At 47.0% G+C, this 18,371-nt stretch overlaps 1 protein-coding gene across 5 annotated transcripts in view; it reads left to right on the forward strand.

Annotated features, from left to right (window-relative positions):
* Positions 1–1,032: 1,032 nt before the first annotated feature.
* Positions 1,033–18,371, forward strand: part of OSBPL2 (oxysterol binding protein like 2) — a 35,715-nt gene continuing 18,376 nt past the window's right edge. The window contains exons 1-4 of one of the 5 annotated variants that reach the window (XM_072026572.1): positions 1,033–1,154; positions 1,922–2,018; positions 12,354–12,462; positions 14,074–14,238. In XM_072026572.1, the coding sequence (XP_071882673.1) occupies positions 14,202–14,238 (37 nt within the window). In that variant the 5' untranslated portion in view covers positions 1,033–1,154; positions 1,922–2,018; positions 12,354–12,462; positions 14,074–14,201. Of the gene's footprint in view, positions 1,155–1,921; positions 2,019–12,353; positions 12,463–14,073; positions 14,239–17,578; positions 17,709–18,058; positions 18,198–18,371 lie in introns of those variants that run through there. The other 4 variants (XM_072026573.1, XM_072026575.1, XM_027473165.3 and 1 more) reach the window with 4 other exon arrangements.

Raw genomic sequence — 18,371 nt, forward strand, 5'->3', positions numbered from 1 at the left:
TTGGGAGGATGAGAGTTTTGAGTCTCTTTGATCATGAAAGACATTTAAGCACATGTGAAGGCAAAGCTCCTTGCAGATTCAGAAAGGAGAAGGCAAATAAAAAGAGCAGAATAGGTGTTATCTAAGAGAAATGTTATGAATCAAATTCATTTCAAGCTCCTGACTCAGAGTTTTGATACTTGCATCAACATTTACAAACAACGTCAACTGCTTTAGTCTGCCTCTGAAGCGAGGGGGGCGATTACAAACCTGCCTCGAGTTAGTGGCTTTGTACGGACAGGTGCGAGTTCAGGGGAGAGAAACGAAGGCACCTGCTGGCTGCTCTCCTGGTGACACAGCTCCGAGTCCTGAGCCCGAGCATTTCGCTGGGCTCTCCAGGCACCGTTAATGTGCTCTGAGGCCACAGAGGGCGAAGGAAAGGCCTGGGCACTGAGGCCTGTGGGTAATGCGCTGTACCCTAAAACTAAACAGAATTTATCACATAAAACCCGGTAAATCTGAATTCTGTAGGATAGTTTGGATTCTATAGGCAAACCCTGATGTAAAACGTGAATTAACACCAGAACACGCACAGCCCTGAGGAGAACACCCCCTGACAGAGCACCCACAAAAAGGTTTCTAATGGACTAAAGAAACTTCTGTTTTCCCCGCCCATCAATCAGAAGGTGGCTTTATGCTACTTAAGTTATGGTGATTTGATCTCTCCCCACAGACACGATACCAGTGCATCCACCCCACAGAACACACTCGCCCACACTTGGTACAACGCCTCCGTGCTCGTCTGTGCAGTGAAAACGTCCCCGTTCCCCCCATAAATGCTCCGAATGCCCCCCTCAGCGCCGCGGGGGCTCACGGTACCCACCCTCATCTGCATATCCCCGCCCCCCTCCCCGCCCCATTGGCCAGCACCCACCCCCGCGGCCGTGCAGCCCTCGCGACGGCGGAGCTCTCCGCCTCATTAGCATTAACCCCGCCCCCTGGCGAGAGGGCGAGGGAAACGATTGGTCCGTCCTCGCGGCGGCGGGGCGAGGCCTCGCTTTGCGATTGGCGGAGGGGCACGTCGCTCCGCTGTCGCTAGGGCCGCACTTCCGCCTGGGTGTCAGCGGGGCGGGGCGGGGGGGCTGCGGCGGCGGCGGGGCCAGGGCCAGGGCCAGGTAATGGCGGGGCCGGGACGGGGCTGAGGGGACTGAGGGGGGTTGGGGGGAGCTGTGGGGGGCTCGTCCCGACAGCACGGCCCCAGCAGCATCCCGGGGCTACGTGGGGCCGGGTGGGCCGGGCCGGGGCCTCAGCAGGACGGGGGCAGAGCCTGAGGGGGACGGGGATGGGATGGGGACAGGGAGAGGGACAGAGGCAGGGAGCCGGCCAGGGACGGGAATGGGGACAGGCACAGGGATCGGGGTAGGGACAGGGATGGGAATGGGGTCAGGGATGGGGACAGAGGGATGGGGACAGGGCACAGGACAGGGACAGGGTGAGAGTGGGGCCAAGGACAGGGATGGGAATGGGGACAGGGACAGGGATAGGGATAGGGACAGGGATGGGATGGGAACGGCGACAAGGACAAGGGCCAGGACAGGGGACAGGGGACAGGGACCAAGACCACAGCAGGGCCCAGGACAGGGACAGGGCTCAGGCCTTTCTGCGTGCAGCACAGGCTGCGAGGCACTGGAGCTCCGCCGTGCTGTGGCAAATTGCTTCTTATCTTTCCTTCTTCTCCCCTTCTCCTGGCTGCCTTTGGAGCCGGGTGGCTGCGGGAAGCAGTCTGAGCCCCGGCCCCCGAGGTGAACGCGCTGAGCTCAGCTTCAGCGTGATGTGGGAGCCTCGAGGGGCCCCTGAGGCCCCGGCTGAAGGCTGGAGCTGTGGGGGCTTGCAGGAGCCTGGTTGTCGCTCTGCAGTCACGTCCTCGATGTTTCTCTTCCAGATCTCCTCAAAGGGAGGCGAGCAAGATGGGAAAAACAGCAGGAAAAAAGGCTTTTGTTTAAATAACATGCCACCAGAACTTCTGCATGGTTACAAAGGTACAAGTTATGTTGCCACTTACTTAATTTGGATATTAATGATGCTTGTGCTATCTGTTTAGACTCAGGGCTCCTTTCAGAAGCGCTCATCGCTCTGCAGCACTTGCAGGACAGAATTTCGGATATGTGCTAAAATTCACTGTCTGTTTTCTGGCTGCTCTAGTCTAGCATTTCCCTTTAGAAGTATTTGGCCAAAGCACGCTCAGTGCAGGCAGGTAGTAGTTTTGTTTGCTGTGAATTTTCTTGATTAAAATACACGGCCTTCGCTTAAACTTTCAAAAAGAGACAGGGATCTGCAGCCTGGGTTAGCGTTAGTGCACTACTCATCTCATAACATTTCCTTTTCGCAAACATACGCATGCGAGAAGAATTAAATTTGTTTAATTCCAGCTTAGCCTTCCAGAGTTCGGTAACCCCACGTTCTTGTTGTTACTGGGGGCAACCACATCTGTATCGTCTTACAGACTTCATGCCAGCGTGCTCTGGGACTTCTAAAACCTCAGGGTGATTTCTGGAAGCAGTGACTTGGGTAACTTCCAAGCGTAAAGCCGTGGGATGGAAGTAGGAGAACTGGCTAAACTAGCACAGAGGCAAGAAATTCCAAGCAGAGACTTATCCCTGAGTAATCCCCTAGGTTTTCAGTTTCTGTAAACATAGCTTTTCTTTAAAATACTTGTCAAGTCATACAGATTTCTGACCACATGACAGAGCTGAGGGCAATCTGGGTTAAGATCAGGAGTGATTCTTGGTGTTGCTTTCCTGAACCGACAGCAGTACCTCGTAATGAACTTGTCTCGGTGTTTCCTTTGAGCTCTCCCTGACGTGACATCTGCTGTCCAGGAATAAATAGGCTGCTTCTTCCAAAATGAGCTCTTCAGCCACGCCAATGTAACGCTGTAAACAGGAGACAAAAGTTCAAGAGAGAAAATGATTCAATAACAAACCCTGCCTGGAAGTAGTTGAAGGCTGGACAGGTTAAAGGCTTCCCTTGATGTGATCCTGAAAAAGGAAAATTGAGCGTGGTGCAGGGAGCTGTTTGTTTGCCAACATGCGTGCAAATGGAGCTGGTTTGGGAACTGTGGTCCCGGGGGGTCCTTTTAAGGTTTGGGTGGTTTCTTTAAACCAGTTTTAAAACTGGGACTGCTTTCTGTGCTGCGCTCTTGCTCCAGCTGCCGGGTCGTCCGGCTGGAGCTGTTAATTCTTCCAGCCTTTCTTCTTGTGAATCCGACTGTGTGAATGTCACACATGCTGACCTAGAACAACGGCGAAAAGCTCAGCTCTGTGCGAGGTTAGTGCTGGCTGGAAAACATCCCAGGCAGGCTTTTTCGCTTTGATAAGGCTGCGTCTTTACATAGCTATTTGTAGTGCCAGCCAGATGATTTTTTTTGTTTGAATGCAGGATTCGCTTGCAAGTCCGCTGATTGTTTTTCGGCAGATAATTCATTACCTCTGGCATCTGAAGTAACTCGGTCTGGAGCAGTGCAATGTTGCATCATGCTGCTCGATGGCTAGGACCTCATTTACCAGCTGGCTTTTTTTTGCAGTCATTTGCTGAGCGTCAGTGCTGTCACCTGAGCCACAGAGATACCTGAAAAGAAACATCTGTCCTTGACACTGTTGTGCTTACTGGTCTGTCTGTTTTCTGTGAAATACCTGAAATGGTTTCTCTCAGTGTTTTTGAAAGCAATGCACAACATCAGGCATGCAGAGAGAATGTGTTAAATACGGAGTGCTCACCTCGAATGTTTTCACTGAGTTTGAATGTACAACTGGTCACAGGGGCATCGTCACCAGGCGAAATAAATCGGGAAGTGGCAGCCCTGAGAAAGTTGGTCACTTTTTATCTCCTGCTTAAGAAGATGCAGGGCTTTGATAGGCTTCCTGTGGCAAAAAAAAAGGAAGGTTATATATTGTATTGATTCATTTATGTGGTTTTTGTTTTTAAGAGGCCACTAAGGAATTTGGAATTAAAAAATACAGGATCTCAGACCTCTAATTCTTAACAGCTTACTGTGAGAAGAGCAGATGATGATGTAATTATTTACTTTGTAGGCTCAGAGCCTCGTTGCGTGAAAGCAGCAAGCAATTAGGATGTGTCAAATGTGGCTGATCATTGCTTTCAGTTATGCTCCTCAAAAACATGTTGTAGATTCAGTGCACAAAGATAATGGCTTAATTTTCAGGATCAGTAGGGTACAAGAATAGACCCAGCTTCCTTAAATTTGCTTTTTTTTATACGGTTGGAAATTCATTTCCTTGTCTAGATGGAGCCTTAGGTTATTTCGGTGTACGTTGTTATGCACGTAATCGATTCAGACAGATTTCAGTGAGTTACAACTGCCCTCCCTTCAGGAAATGCAGTAGGCTGGGCAGTGTTTTCCTCCCGTGATCGTTTATAATCTGTCGGGAGCAGGCACAAGAGGTGAATTGTTCCTGCAGCTGCAGGAATACGTCTGGGTGGGCCTTTTAATCTTGTCCCTCTTGGCTTGAAAGTCTCAAACTGTTGGATTTGTAACATGCTTGCTTAGCATTGGTTTAGTGGAATCCTTGAGCTGTGGGATTCCTGTTTGGGTTCGGTTCCTTTGCTCTGGTGTTCAGATGTGGATGGGGTGAGGTTGGGGCCATGGGGATGGGGTGAACCTTTGAGGAGTTTCCATGCTCATGGCACAGTCTAGAAGTGCGCGTTCATGAACTGGTAACTTGGCTGTATTTTCACTACCATTGCTTTCACTCTTCTAGGTCAGTTTTTAGGGCTCCCAAAAGAAGCCGGTACCACAGCTCATTGTATTTTGCTTCTCGTCATAGTTCAAAACTAATTATTCTATGAAAGTCTGACGACGGGAGGCGTGTGAACCCCGCCGTGTCTCTGTGCTTCGTGTCACTCGCCTCAGACCTACCCAGCAAGGGGCACGTAGGTGGCAGAGGCCAGCGCAGGCTTTGTTCCCTACAGTGAGCGAGCAAGTGGAAGCAAGGATCCCTTCAGTAACCCCCAATTAAAAATCTTGCATGTTGTGAGGCTGCTGAGGAGCTAGCTCACCGAGCGTGGTTGGTTGTGGGACAGCTGAACTCGGGGAAGAAGCTGTGCTCTTCTGCCAGGGTGTGTTCTGTCCAGGCTTTGCAGAACAGCAGGAAAGCTAGTGGACCTTGTGGTTTAATAATAAAAGAAAAATGCTGTCTATATACAAAGATGCAAATAACTTTATACACATGGCCTTATATACATGGCTTTAAACATGGTGCTGTACAAACTTATTATCAAAGAGGATTAAGGCTACTAAGGAGACAATTAGGTGGAATTTTTATTAAAACTGAGCAACAAACAGAGGTGAATATGCTGGGTCATGAAGTCAAATTTTTGCTTTTTTTTAAAAAAACAAAGCAATCACAACCCTTGAAAGTTATAAAAGTAATCCCTTTACTTTCTAAAACTTGTGAATTTCTGGTATAATCTTAAAACTCTTTAAGAAACGGCCTGCCAGCTTCACAGGAATGTTTCTGTGCGCTGTTTGTATGAGCTGGTGCTGCAGAATTTGTGTGAGGAGCTGTTGGTAGGCATTAAAATACAGCTGCTTACATTGTGGGGCTTTGCACTCGGTTAGTCAGCTGTGCGGTCCTGCTTTATTTACAGTATGATCACTATCCGAATTTTTCACAGGCTCCTGAACATGATTTGTAAGTAGAGAAGTAGCCCAGTACCTCGCAGAGAATAAATGCAAGACTGTGCCTGCTCGGAGAGAATGGGTCTGTGGAGACAAAGCTTAAAAAGCACCCTTGAGTAGGAAAACCTATAAACTGAACTGGAACGGGCTTTTCTTTTCTCTGGTGATCTTAAATGCCAGAACTGCCTTCGTATCCTTACATTCCAAGGATCACTTTACAGGGGTGGTCACAATATGATGAGAAATATTGAAGCACACTTAATTTTACCTTCCAAGTAAGTTTTGCTTCAAAGATAACTAGTTCATAAATGGTTGATTGTCCATCTATTGACAGAGATAGATACACCAAAAAGGCCTCTGTGCTTGGAGTTACTGATTGCTTCCTACCTTGTCCCTCTTTCAAGTAAGATAAATCCTGCAGGAGCCTAGTAACTAGTTTTTCAAGACAGTTTTGAATTACTTTTTTTTAACAGCATGGCTAGAAATGAGCTGGTGTGTCAGTCACCATCCAGTCTAGCATTATGCACCATGGGTAGGGAAGGGCGGGTAAAAGAATTTTAGGATATTTTAGCATCATGAACAATGACCTGGTTTCCAAGAGAAGGCTACAGACTCCAAAGAACACTGCACCCAAGTGTCTCAAATATTAATGCAGTGTTGAAAGTCAGAGCATTTACAGAAAAATCAGTGTTTTGCATCAGAAAATACTGATCTGCTGGAATCATGTTTCCTTGGTCTGTTTGTTTTGTTAGGTTTGGTACCAGTTCTGCACTTCTGTTTTTGGCTGGAGTGGAGCTGGGGATAGCTGTCGGTTCCTAACGCAGTGGCTAACTCTTCTGCTAGGGTCTGCTCTGTCCAGTTTCATCTTTACAAGCGTTTGTGCTCAATAAATAATGCTGCTGACAGCAGGGCTGTGCTGGGGGTGTGCAGGGCAGGTACTGGTGCTGGTTCTGATGCAGAACGAAGCCAATTTTGCAGCCTTTCCTCAGCTGCAGAGCACTGGCGTTTCAGTTGGCTCTGATCCTTGTGAACTATTACCAAAAATCTATAGCCCTGAGAGAACAAAATGCGATTCTCTCTGCCGTAAACCTGCTTGGCACGTGCCTCCAACACTGAATTTTGGGATGTTCGCTTTGCTGCTACAGGAGCAGGCTGAGGTAAGCTGCCGGCTGTGGTTGTGCAGGGGGTCAGTGGGCAGGCAGCTCGCCCCCATGCAGCCGCCCACCCCCCAGCGTAATAAACAACAGGGGAAAAACCAGAAATAAAATAAAATAAAGCCAGGTGGTGCAAAACCACTTGCAGCAGGGAGAGCTGCAGCCTTCAAAGACCTGGAGGAGTGGCAGGGGGCCAGGCCTGCGGCCGATCTCTTCCCGAGCCCTCCGTGCTCTCCGTTTGCCAGGCTTGAGAGGTTGCCTCCTCTTGCTGGAAGCGCTGGGTGAGCTGCATCGTGCCAAGGTGTCTTGGTGGGAGATGCTTTTACGTTCGAACTTTGGAGTAAGAAACAATTCCGACTTGGTAAATAAAATCCTCTTCTGGATTCTGCCATCTGTGGAGCTGTTCACTGGGTGAAGAGATTTCAAGTGCATAATTACAGCAGGCATCTAAATTGCCAATTAAAATGACTTCTTGGCAAATTTTTATAGATGTTTTAGATCCACTGTTGTCGGTAACCTAATTTCGTGAGTCAATTAAGATTCATCCTTGCTGAAGCTTTCATTCAGAGATGAAACACTGCAGTCTGATGCTTTCAGGAGATACAGAAGAAGCAAAACCACATTAATATTTATCTTCTAGTTCAAGCTGTTTATTTCTGTCCCTTGAAGTACTACAGCTATGCTTCATTTCAGCTGGCAACTTGAGAAAAGGTGGGGTTGGCTCTTATTCACCAGTGTTTTAGGGCTGCTGTCTGGTGGTTTCTGTGTTTTTGTTTCAAGTGTGGATGTGAAGGCTGGATGTATTTGATCTTCCCCTGGCTCTTCTGGAGGTTGTTTCTGGACAGAAGCTGTATCCTGGATGCAGGATATCAGACTAATGGAAATGTTATTTTTTATTAACGTTCGCTGTCGGGTGGATTAAGCAGGCCACGGAGTTATTTTTCCTTTGTACCGAGCTAATTTTGAATTCTGACCAAGCTGTTTCCACTGAACTGAGCCTGTGCCCTTTTGACCCATTAAAGAAAAGCAAAAATCTGAAAACTGAGTGTCCTTTCAGAGCTCGTGGGATTTGCCCCTGCTCTGCCTCCCTGCTGGCAATATCTGTGTAGCATTTTTACCATATGAGACTGGAAAGAAAATTCTCTTTTTGTGTGTGATGAAAACCTCGCTTGATTTTCCTTTTTTTTTTTTTTTTTTTTTTTGGTGTGTGTTTTATAACTTTTTTCTTGCTTGCAAGTATTTTCCTTTCAAGTTAACCAACTCAACTTGTTTTAAAATTTGCTCTGGAAGTGCACATCCAGCAGAACCTTGCCAGGCATGTGAAAAACCTAATGAATGTGCTGGTTCATTAATTCTTTGGTGGCACGTTAATTCCAGCGGACTGAACTTCTAACACCCTACCTGCTTATGCTGGCGAGCGCCTGGTTATGTGCGCAAGTGCTTGCTGTTCCCGTGTGTGCTTTTACTCCAGTGCTCCTCCATATGACAAATAGATGCTGTTTCTGTAGTCGCTGGCTGTACGATGAACGTGTCCGTGTGCTTTATTTATTTCTCACAGGGCAGAACGTGCGCTTTAAGAGCGAAAACCCAGGCCTCGTGAAGGTGGCAGGACGGTGTCAGTACAGTGTTTGCTTCCCAGGATGGCAGCGTGGTATAGAACTTCAGCTTCAGGTCTGGAGGACTGAAACAGAGCAGGTGTAGTTGTCAGCTGGACCTCAAAGCAGCTCCTGCTGAGCTGCATTCCAGGGCAACAAGCTGCTCCAGCTGTGAAAGCTCCCCTTCCTGCAGCGTGGAAACACTGCTTCAAGGAGGAGTGACAGCTTTTGGTTAACCAGCTGGGTCTTTGTTGGTGATTAACGTAGAAGAACAAGTTAGTATGGAGTAACTCGTTATGTTAGATCAGCTAAAGCATGGTAATTGCATGTTTGGCTCTTAGGGGTTTATTTTTGGACAAGGCTTGGTGTTGTTTCTTTTCAAATTGGTGTATAAGTGGTCAGGATCCAGAATCTTAGCAAGACAGACATAAAATTTTCTGTTTGGTTTTCTTTTTTTTTTTTTTTCTTTCTTTTTTTCTGTTGAAGAATGGAATTTGAGAAGGAGCAAGCATACTTAGTGACAAACTTCAGGAGTTACCAAACCTGGCTAGGTAAAAGGCATAGTAAACTTCAACTTGTAGCACTCGGTAGTGCTGTAAGCAAATGCGACGATGCTCTAGACAGCCTTTGCAGGTAATATTTGCAGCCTCAGCCAGCTCCTAGTGTTGGAGCGTGCAGCTGCTGAGAGCATCCCCGCACCTTTGGTTCCAGGGAATGGACCAGTCTCAGAAACAAGTGTCTGCATCTGCTCTCCTACCGGCACTTGGATGTGTGTCACTGAGTGTCCTGAGCACATGAGGTGCTTTCTAAGGTGACTTACAAAGTCTTGTGCCTTGCTGTCCTGGTTTTTATAGTAAATGCACGTGAGAGTTCTCGCCTGGAGAGAAGCACGCCTTCCCCAAGAGCAGCAATCTGGGGTGTGCTGTGGTGCCTGTTGTGACCGTTGGTGTGCCATGTGTGTCTGGGGACAGCCGTCGGTTCCAGTTGTCCTGCTGGATGTGCTTCTGGAAAGCAGCAAGTGATCTGGGGAATCCCCTCCTCTCTGTAGGGGTTGCAAGGTGTGGGACAGGCTGCTGCAGGAATCGGCTCCCGTTTCTGCAGGGTTTAATGCAGCTGCATGCTTCTCCATCTCTGCTGTACCTGCATTCTTATTTCCCTCCCTGAGAGAAAGGCAAACGGGCTGCTGGGCAGCTCGCTGCCTTTTATAATGCTTTTCCTCAGGAGAGAGCAGGGCCCTGCTCCTGGTCTGCCCAGTCCATCTCTTGGCTCTTAGGATGCGCTCCTTGTGCACCATCCCAGGTGATGAGCATTTTCCACCTCTTCTTGCAAGGAGTTTGCACTTGAAGGAGTTTTTTTTTTGTTTTTTTTTTAACTACCTGTTAAAAACCGGATGAGTGTTAGCTCTTATTTTGGCCACCCTCTGCTTGTGCCTTACCCTGCGTGTGTCCCTCGGGGCTTTCGCACATGCTTATTGCACGTGGATCCCAAAGGGAGCACTGCCGTGCCCCTGCAGAGCATCCTCACGTCCTTAATGAAAAGGCCTGGCCCTGGTCATGGGGCAAACAGCAACGTGCAAAGCTTCCCTAATAAATTGTGAGAGTTGAAAGGCGTTTAATGAAATAACTTGGTTTTGATGACTGGTTTTGCAGCACTGATGACACCTTTGGGTAATGAAGGAGCAAACCAGAGCTCGTGCCCGGGTGACTGGTAGGCAGCTGTATGGCAGCCCCTTGCCTTTCAGGGCTACTTGCCTGGGACCAGCAAGGAATTCTTACTTCAGCACTGGCATTCACGTTTCAGATTGTGTTATCAGAGAGCATCGGGTCTTGCTGAACCTGTTTGTGGATGGCTTTACAACATCAGTGAGGCGTGAAGCTCCTGTCAGGGGACCCAAAGTGGTAGTCCTTTGATTTGAAGATAGCCAGAAGATGTTCCAAGTTCTGGCCTCCACATGCAATGCGTGGCTTAACTCTTGCTAGGCTGGTTTTGCATATTGCAGTCAGTGCCATGCAAATCAGCAAAATGATCAGGAAAAGCAGCTTCTGCCCAAGCTGCTTGTTCAAGGCTTGCTTGAGTAGATTATGTTAAACTTTGTTGTCTTCTCTTAATTGCTTTGCACCCACTTTATATATAGATTTTGAGTAAAATTGTTTTCTGAATATTCTTAATAACCTTGTATAGTGAATTTCTCAGAGCAAAATACAGGCTGCTACAGCCTGCAGTACAGATTCACCAAGCAATTACGAAGTTGTTGCGATGGGCATTAGGCTTTTTTAATCTGTTCTTGTAGTGTAGCTGTAGTCTCTTCGAGTTTGACCTTCAAAATAGCATCTCTCCTGTAGGGAAATCAATCTATTAGAAAAATAAAAGTAAATGTGGCACTTTATATGCATGCACACACGACCCGTAATAAATCAAATTAGCATTTACCAACCTGTAGCCTTAAATAGGAGAAAATAGATGAGCTTTGTCATTTATCTTGTGAGCCACGCAGCCTGTGCTGCTTGTGGTCAGGAGTGTGTTGTCATCATTAAATCTCCAATTTCCAGTGCTGCTAAATGCCTTTACTCGCAGCTTTTTTGTGTTATTTGTAAAGTGATTTATGTGCAGCCTGTCTTTAGGCATAAATGTGGCAAGACAGCCAGAGCATAATCCCCAGCCCAAAGCACCGTTCTGGGTGTCAGGGCCTCCTACTCGGGCACAGCCTTTTGGCACTGGCTGTTACACGGAAACCCAGCGAGCTGATTTCCACCTGCCATCAGCAGGCACGTACGGCTGGGCTGCCTCTCTCTGCATCCTTAATTTCCAATGAACGAGTGGGAAGGAAGCCCTACGTGGAAAACCGTTTTGTTTTTATGTCCCACACAGTGATCATCGGGAATGCGGAGAAAACACCGGCGTGTGCTTTGTGTTTCATCCGTGCTGCAGGGCGAGGAGTGAGCAGAACCTGGTGTCTGTGCTTCAGAAAAGGCTTTCTGGGCTGGGAATCAGTCCTGAGCCCCCGAGGTCTGTCTGACGTGGGAGTTGTGCACCCTTCCTCGAAGGGCTCTGTGGCGGCTTTGAGAAGAGCTGTTAGCTACAATTGCTAGCGTGGAAGTGAAATCTTTTCAGAACATGATGGGCACGGGGGAGGAAATACAGATTACAAGCACTGAATCTGAAGCAAACAGGATGTTTTTGTCTTTGGGCATTTCAGCCTGGTCGAAAGTAACTTTTTGCTGTTGCTTTTAGAAAGAGAAAGGGACTTAATCCTAGCTTTTTGGCTCATGAAAGCCAAATGCTGGTATCATTGTGTGTTCAGATGCATGCAAATTCATGGTAATCTCTGCTAAATAAAAGAACCAAATTTAAAAGCAGTGATAGGAGCGTTAAGTTATTCCTAGAGCAGCTCCGATGCAAAAAACATTGCTTTATCCTTTTTGAAATGCTCCTAATGCTTTAAAAGAATTTGTGGCGATTATTTAAAGTGACATCCATGAATATTTGTTTTTTTAGGGAGTAGATCACTGCTTGTATGCAACTTCCAGGGATACGGCAAAGTTTTGTGCTCAGTAACAGTCCTTGTAGGGTGAGTCGTGAGGTCTGTATCACAAGGAGAACGTGGCATCACTCCTCCTTCTCGTTCTCAAGTCTTTCACTGCACTTTTCTTGTGTTTGGAGATGGGAAAGCATAGAGGAAATCAGGGAATTTGTGTGCTGTGTGTTGTGCTGGGCCAGCTTTCTGGCGCTGCTGGCTGCTGTTGAGCTGGCAGGATGCGGTATTTGTGGGCAGCTGAAAGCAGTAGCTTCCTAGGATTCCCTTTTCTCCCCCCATTCTCAGCTGAATGCAGGAGCATGGCATCCTGGTCAGTTCACCCAGAGATCTGGGCCAGCTGCTGCTTTTGCACCAGGTATTAGTTCAGTTCTCCCTTTCTCTGCTTCTGTCAGCAGCCCGAACGCCCTGGATCTTCTCGAAGTGAAGCTGCTGCTGCATTGCCTCTGCAGGCAGAGCACTTGCTGATGGCCCTGGCTGGAAGTCTGCACCCATCCCTGTCTGGTGCGTGCATCTTTTGAGCTGTTGCATCCTTCCTGAGAAAGAATGAGGCACTTCGACAAAACCAAATCAGAAACCTGTTGCTGGTGGGCAAGAAAGTTGAAGAAGGTTTAAAGGGCTGTGGCTGGAGCCCAGGGAAAAGGGAAGGAAACTTGTTCAGCTGAGAGCAATTGCAACAGCGTGGTAGCAACAGTCAAGAGAGGCAGCTGCAGGAGGTGCAGAAGGTTTCCTCCTCGTGGAGATGAGGATTTGTAAAGGGGGGAAATTGCTGAAGATTGTGTGGGAGCTCAGATAGTAACTATGGTGCAGAGATTGATGAAAAATCCTACGGTGCTGGGCAAAATAGGTGGTTCCTAAGGAGAAACTGAGATACCTGGCATTGGGAGACCTAATGCTCTAAGGCAAATGCCGCGTTCGTTAACTTAGCTGAGGTCTGAAATAGGCTGCTCCTGCTCCTGAACAGAGAGCTGGGAGAACTCTCTGTGTGTGAGGCACTCAAACAGCTTTTGTTCTGGGCAGCAAGGTGAAAAGCCTTGAAGTACAGGGGGAATCGTGTAATTTGGTCTCTCACAGAGAAGAGGAATTGGCTTGAAACATGGCAAGCTCTTCTGCTAGGAGCAGAGTGCACTTCTGGCTTTGTTCCTCTTAATTGGGATGGAGTTGTGCAAGTTATAATTACGCTGGAAAAGCTACTCTCACAAAAGCGGTGGGATCGTCAAGGGTCATAAAAAATTGTGACTGACGTATTGAGGTTGTTTTGGAGGAGATCCCGGCAGCAAGCCGTGCTGCTCCTCACCACCGTGCGCTTGGTTCGTCCTTGGTACCTGCTGAGCACCGGGGAGAGTGGAAACTCAGCTTGTTGATGAGTCTGCTTTGCCTAAAAGTGGGTGAAGTAAAACTGCTTGCGTTACACCACCGCCAGCCATCTGGAATAGATCTAATTCGGTCTGTCCGTAAAGTAGAGCTGGAATGCTTCACCAATCTGTAAGTTATTTGCAGCCTGCTTGGCTTCGCTGAGCAAAAGTTGGTGTTTCTTTACGCTCTCCATCTCGAGGGGAAAAACCTCTTGTGGTTCCTTTGAGAGATCACAGCAGCAGCCTGACAAAACTTCTACACTTGTGGTTAGATAACAGTTGCATAATGTGCATGAGGCCCTGTGTTTTTATGCAACACTGAGATTTGGGCATGTAAGGGTCTTTTTCTTGTTCCCATCTTTTTTGCTAAGGATGCGGTAAGGTTTATCCTCTTGCTGAAGAGGAGAATTTTTGTTTGGCCAGCTGTCCTTTTCTTCCTTTTGTTCTCCTCTTCTAGCTGGACTTGCCTGAACTGTGACTTGCAGTAAATAAGGTGTATTTTCCAATAAAGTATAAAATCTATTTATATAGAGAGAACAAGCGTGGTGTAGCACATCTGTTCTTGTGGTAGGTAGCGATCGTCTTCAGAATGACTTTGGTGTCAGAAGTGACTCTTTAGCACGAATGCAAGAATCCAGGCGTGTGCACTTCCTTTTGTTGTGGAAGAAATAGGAAAATCAGTATTTTTCAAGTGTGTGTGTGCTTGTGAGTACAAAAAGCGTGGACGTTGCTAATTCTTTGTTCCTGTCTTGTCAAATAGATCATCTAAAGCAGCTGGATATTTGCAAAAGAAGACTTCAACAGCGAACAGATACTTCATCTCTCAATCAGATTCAACAATGCATTAGAGGAAGCTGGCCTGGCTGTACAGAGATTTCACACTGAAGAATGAATAGTGAAGAAGAATTCTATGATGCCGTTACGGGTGAGTGATGGGCACACTACCAAAAAAAAGAGGTACTGGGGGGAAGGCATGAGCTGCACTCCGTGTGTGGTGAGGTGTTAGTAGTGGGTTACCATTACAGGTTAAAATAAAAATGTTTTTGGTGAAACTTGTAGCACCCTCTTCTGAAAAGAAGAGAGGAAGAATTGTAATTTAGGTTCAGGCTCAGACTTGGAAATGATTTAATTTTTTTTCCTTAAAGCTCAATGCTGGCCATTATTTTATCATTGCAATAGTCCTTCAGTGCCAGAGTCTTGCTTTCATTTTCAGTAAAATGCAGGTAATTTTATAGCAGCTTGAGAAGTAATGCTTTTAAGACCCTTTGAAAGGTGAAACATCTTCTGTAGATTATTTTTACAGTTGTGTAATTTATTTATTTATTTTAATAGAAAACTTATTCCCAAGAATTGAAGTAGAAATGTGTTTTTACATTTCTACAAATTGCTGTGAAAGTGGCTTTCAAGATAGGGAGCCCAAAGTCTTTGCAATCCATTGTTGCTACTAGCAAAGCAAACGGTGATCGCCTCACGCTGAAGCAGTGTACCAAATAGTACTTTTCTTTGAACTAATAAGAATAAATGGTTATTCGTAAGAGCTTTACATGTTTTTAGCTGTGAAACAAAATGCTTAAAGTATTCTAATAAAAAAAAAAAGCCCTCTCAAAGATCCTGAACAATATAACTTTCCCACTCGTCTCCTTAGAAATCCTGTAATAGCGGTGAAATGAGAAATGCTGGCAGTGGTGAGTGTAGAGCCCTTAATGTAAAAGCCAGGGAATGAACAGAGAATAATGGGAAGGCTGAAGGAATGGAAGTAGCATGTAGATGCAAGTGGGTAAGGTGGACTTTAGGTTAGGTGAGGCCCTGGGTGACCTGATCTAGTGGGTGGCATCTCTGCCAGTGGTCAGGGGTTGGAGCTGGGTGAGCTGTAAGGCCCCTTCCAACCTGAGCCATTCGATGATGCTGTGACTTAGACATGGTTGAAGAGGCCTATGAGGAATAAACGGTGGGACCATAGCCATGAATGAACTAGAAATTACTTAATTTGAAAAGCTGAACAGAAATGTGCATCTAAGCTTGGATTCTGTGGCTTGCCGTTTTGATGTTGGTGCGTTCCTTTGCCTCTTGCTGCAGAAACACACAGCCCTCAGTGTTTGAGCAGTTGAATTTTCTCTTTTTTCATCTTTCCCCTCTTTCCTCAACCCCAACAGGCTGATTTGCCCTACAAGTGCTGAAGGAGGTAATGACTTCTGTGCTGCTGTACGTGAGAGCTGTTCTTGTGCCTTGCAGTCTCTGCTGGCTCTGCTCACGAGTGAGACGTAACACGTCAGTTCTGAGAGCGCTCCTTGTCCTGTCCTCAGCTTGTTCTTCTACTAGGTGACATGTCATGGGAGGAGAGAAGCTTCAAAGCAAAAGAAAATCAGATGTCTTGATGTGCTCTCAGCACAGCCCTCTTCTGATGGAGGGTGTTGGTCTGCAGCAGCTGCTCCAGGAACTAAACGAGGTTGAACTTTTTCCCTGGTCTGTGTTGCCCTGGAGCATGCCCCACAGGTATTTGGTTTACCAGGAGTGCTCAGTTTGGAGAAGCTTGTTGCAGCTTCTTCCTCCCTCGATACTGTCTTTAAAGACAGGTGTTCAATCTCTTCCTCCAGCTAGATGCTTTAGAAATTACTGACAGTTTGATGGATTACTTGCATGAACATAATGAAATCCAGACCTAGTTGTTTGTAGCTATGTCTTGTCCAAGTCGTACAGAAGTGTGATGCTAAGAGCAGCTCTGACTGTGTCTTCCTGCATTTGTGTTCCCAGCTGCTGGTGCCTGTAGCAACTCTTTACTGCTGTTAATTCTGTGGACTGTACCTTTCAGGCAGCGCTGTGTTGGATTCTTTAGACTCTAATGGGTCCTGATTGTGCCTGCCTATTCTTTTAGTTTTTGGATGGTCTGGACACAGTAGCTGTAGACTAGTTCAGCCAGGAGATCAAGTTCATAACTGAGGTCCTTTCTGAGTCAAGGTAAGCTTGGGTTCCACAGTGAGAACCTCAGGATTTGGGGTTGCAAATTCTGATTTAAAAAAAAATGAAATGCCATTGGCAGACTCCTCAGTCTGTTCCTTCCAGGAACGTTCTCCATAATTTAAGTCAGATCAGTAGATGGGCAGAAGCCAGTCCTAGACGCGTACTTGTTTTCCTCTAAGTCTGTGGCTGGGACGTGGCTACCAGGAACAAGCACATTCTCCAGCTGTGCCTCACCTCCATGTGGAGACGAAAACAGTGTGTACCCCGTGCTCTTCTCCACTTCCTCCCCCAGAATCCTGGGCGCTGCATTCCCCAGGGGGAGTTGCAATGTGTTCCCACAGGTTCCCTGCTTTTATTGATTGGGATACTGTGGTTTCTGCCCTATAAATAGCAAACCAGGCTTAGGAGGGCAATGGAGCTCCATCGGAAGTTGTGCTTTAGAATTCTGCAGCAATCTGAGCAGCAGCCCTTGTAGCGTGTTCTCTAAAATGTGAATTGGCTCCTTGAGGAAGCCACAACTCTTCTAGTTATAAAATAACTTCTAGTTATTCCTTGATGATAACCACTCCTAGAATGTAAACCTCTCCTAAGGAGACACCTGGTTTCTGTTGTGATGGATTTCATCTCGTAGGCTGGGAAGCTTCCTGCTCTGACACCGTCCCCATCACAGCCAGAAGTCACGCTCATGGGATGGATTTCCGTGCTGCGTGGCTGGGACTCACCCTCATGGTGGCTGGGTGATGAGCACACTCATAAACGTCCAGGACGGGCCGTGTTGTACAGGTGGTGAGTCAGGTTTGTGACTGATGGAGAGAGTTTCCGTAGTGAAGTTTCCTCGCATTCAGAGGTGATTGTCGTTGCCGATTAGCTGGACACGTGGCATCTTACTGCGGCAATGAGTACTTGCCGTGGGAATCTTGAAAATGTTACCTGTAAGGTCAGTTAGTTCTTGGCAGCACGGCGTCTGCTTTTTCTCAGGTTCGGGAGGCAGCATGCTCTGAGACTGGAGCAGGCAAACCGCCTGGAGGAATCCAGTTCCTGGAGGAATTCAGATTCTTCGAAGTCTTCTGCGAGACAGGGAGCACACAGCTTTGATCGCTTGCCTCTGGCCTATGTCACTTCAGGATTGATAATCTCATTACAAACTTGTTACGGACTGTGTGCCATCAGCTTCTGCCGGGTCGGACCTGTATCTTTCATTAATTCTGCCAGATCTGTCTCTGCCAAGGTGTTTTATGGAAGGATTGCAATAGAACAGCAAAATGTTTGGCTAACAATTTCATTTCATTTTTTTAAATGACCTGCAGTTCCAGGGAAATCTGTTGTGTGCCTGCGAGGTTCATCTGGCCCGGAGCATCTGTGAGCGTGTTGCCCTTCTGCTTCCTACTGCTTGGCTCCTGTTCGCTGTAAACTCTCTCTTGGGGAGCAAGAAGTGAGGTACCTGCTGCCAAACGTATATATTTTCACAATGTTTGGATTGAATCAGCAGATTCTGCCAGTTTTTAAGTACTGAGAGCCTTGTGGAAGCGCAGCCTGCCTCCTGTTGGAAGCAGCGTGACACGGCTGCGGGTGGCAATGGCTTGGGTTGAAAACCAAAACCCAACCCTGGCAACTTCTGGCAGGGGAAAAGTTACTTCTTTTACTTGCTACGTACACTTCCAGCATGTTTCTCTTCGTACTCTTTATACCCTTTTCAGGTCTGAGGGCTCCCAGGACTATGCTGTTTTGATTCTCTTTCCGTCTTGAGTGACAGCGCTTAATTAGTATGTGAGGAAGCTGCTGAATGCATGCGGGGCAGTCGTGTGGCTGCCGGTGACTCAGTGCTGTGCCTGCGCTCCCTCCCAGGTGGATATGTAACGTAGGCTCAGGGGACTTGTTTCATTTGCAGGATGGGGAAGAAGAAGACCACGAAACTTAGAGTTACTGGCAAGTCCTTTTTCTTTAAGCTCTTGAAGTAGATTAATGCTGTCAACCAGCTTAGATATCTGACTTTAAAATCTAAGACTTTTTAAAAGCTTTGTTTGACCCTTTCCGCATGTAACTTGGGGCTTTTGATTATGCTGAGTTTTGAAACTGTATTTCTCTGTGCGATTTCCTCTC

Source organism: Anas platyrhynchos, chromosome 21 (assembly GCF_047663525.1).
Source record: "Anas platyrhynchos isolate ZD024472 breed Pekin duck chromosome 21, IASCAAS_PekinDuck_T2T, whole genome shotgun sequence".
Taxonomy (NCBI): domain Eukaryota; kingdom Metazoa; phylum Chordata; class Aves; order Anseriformes; family Anatidae; genus Anas; species Anas platyrhynchos.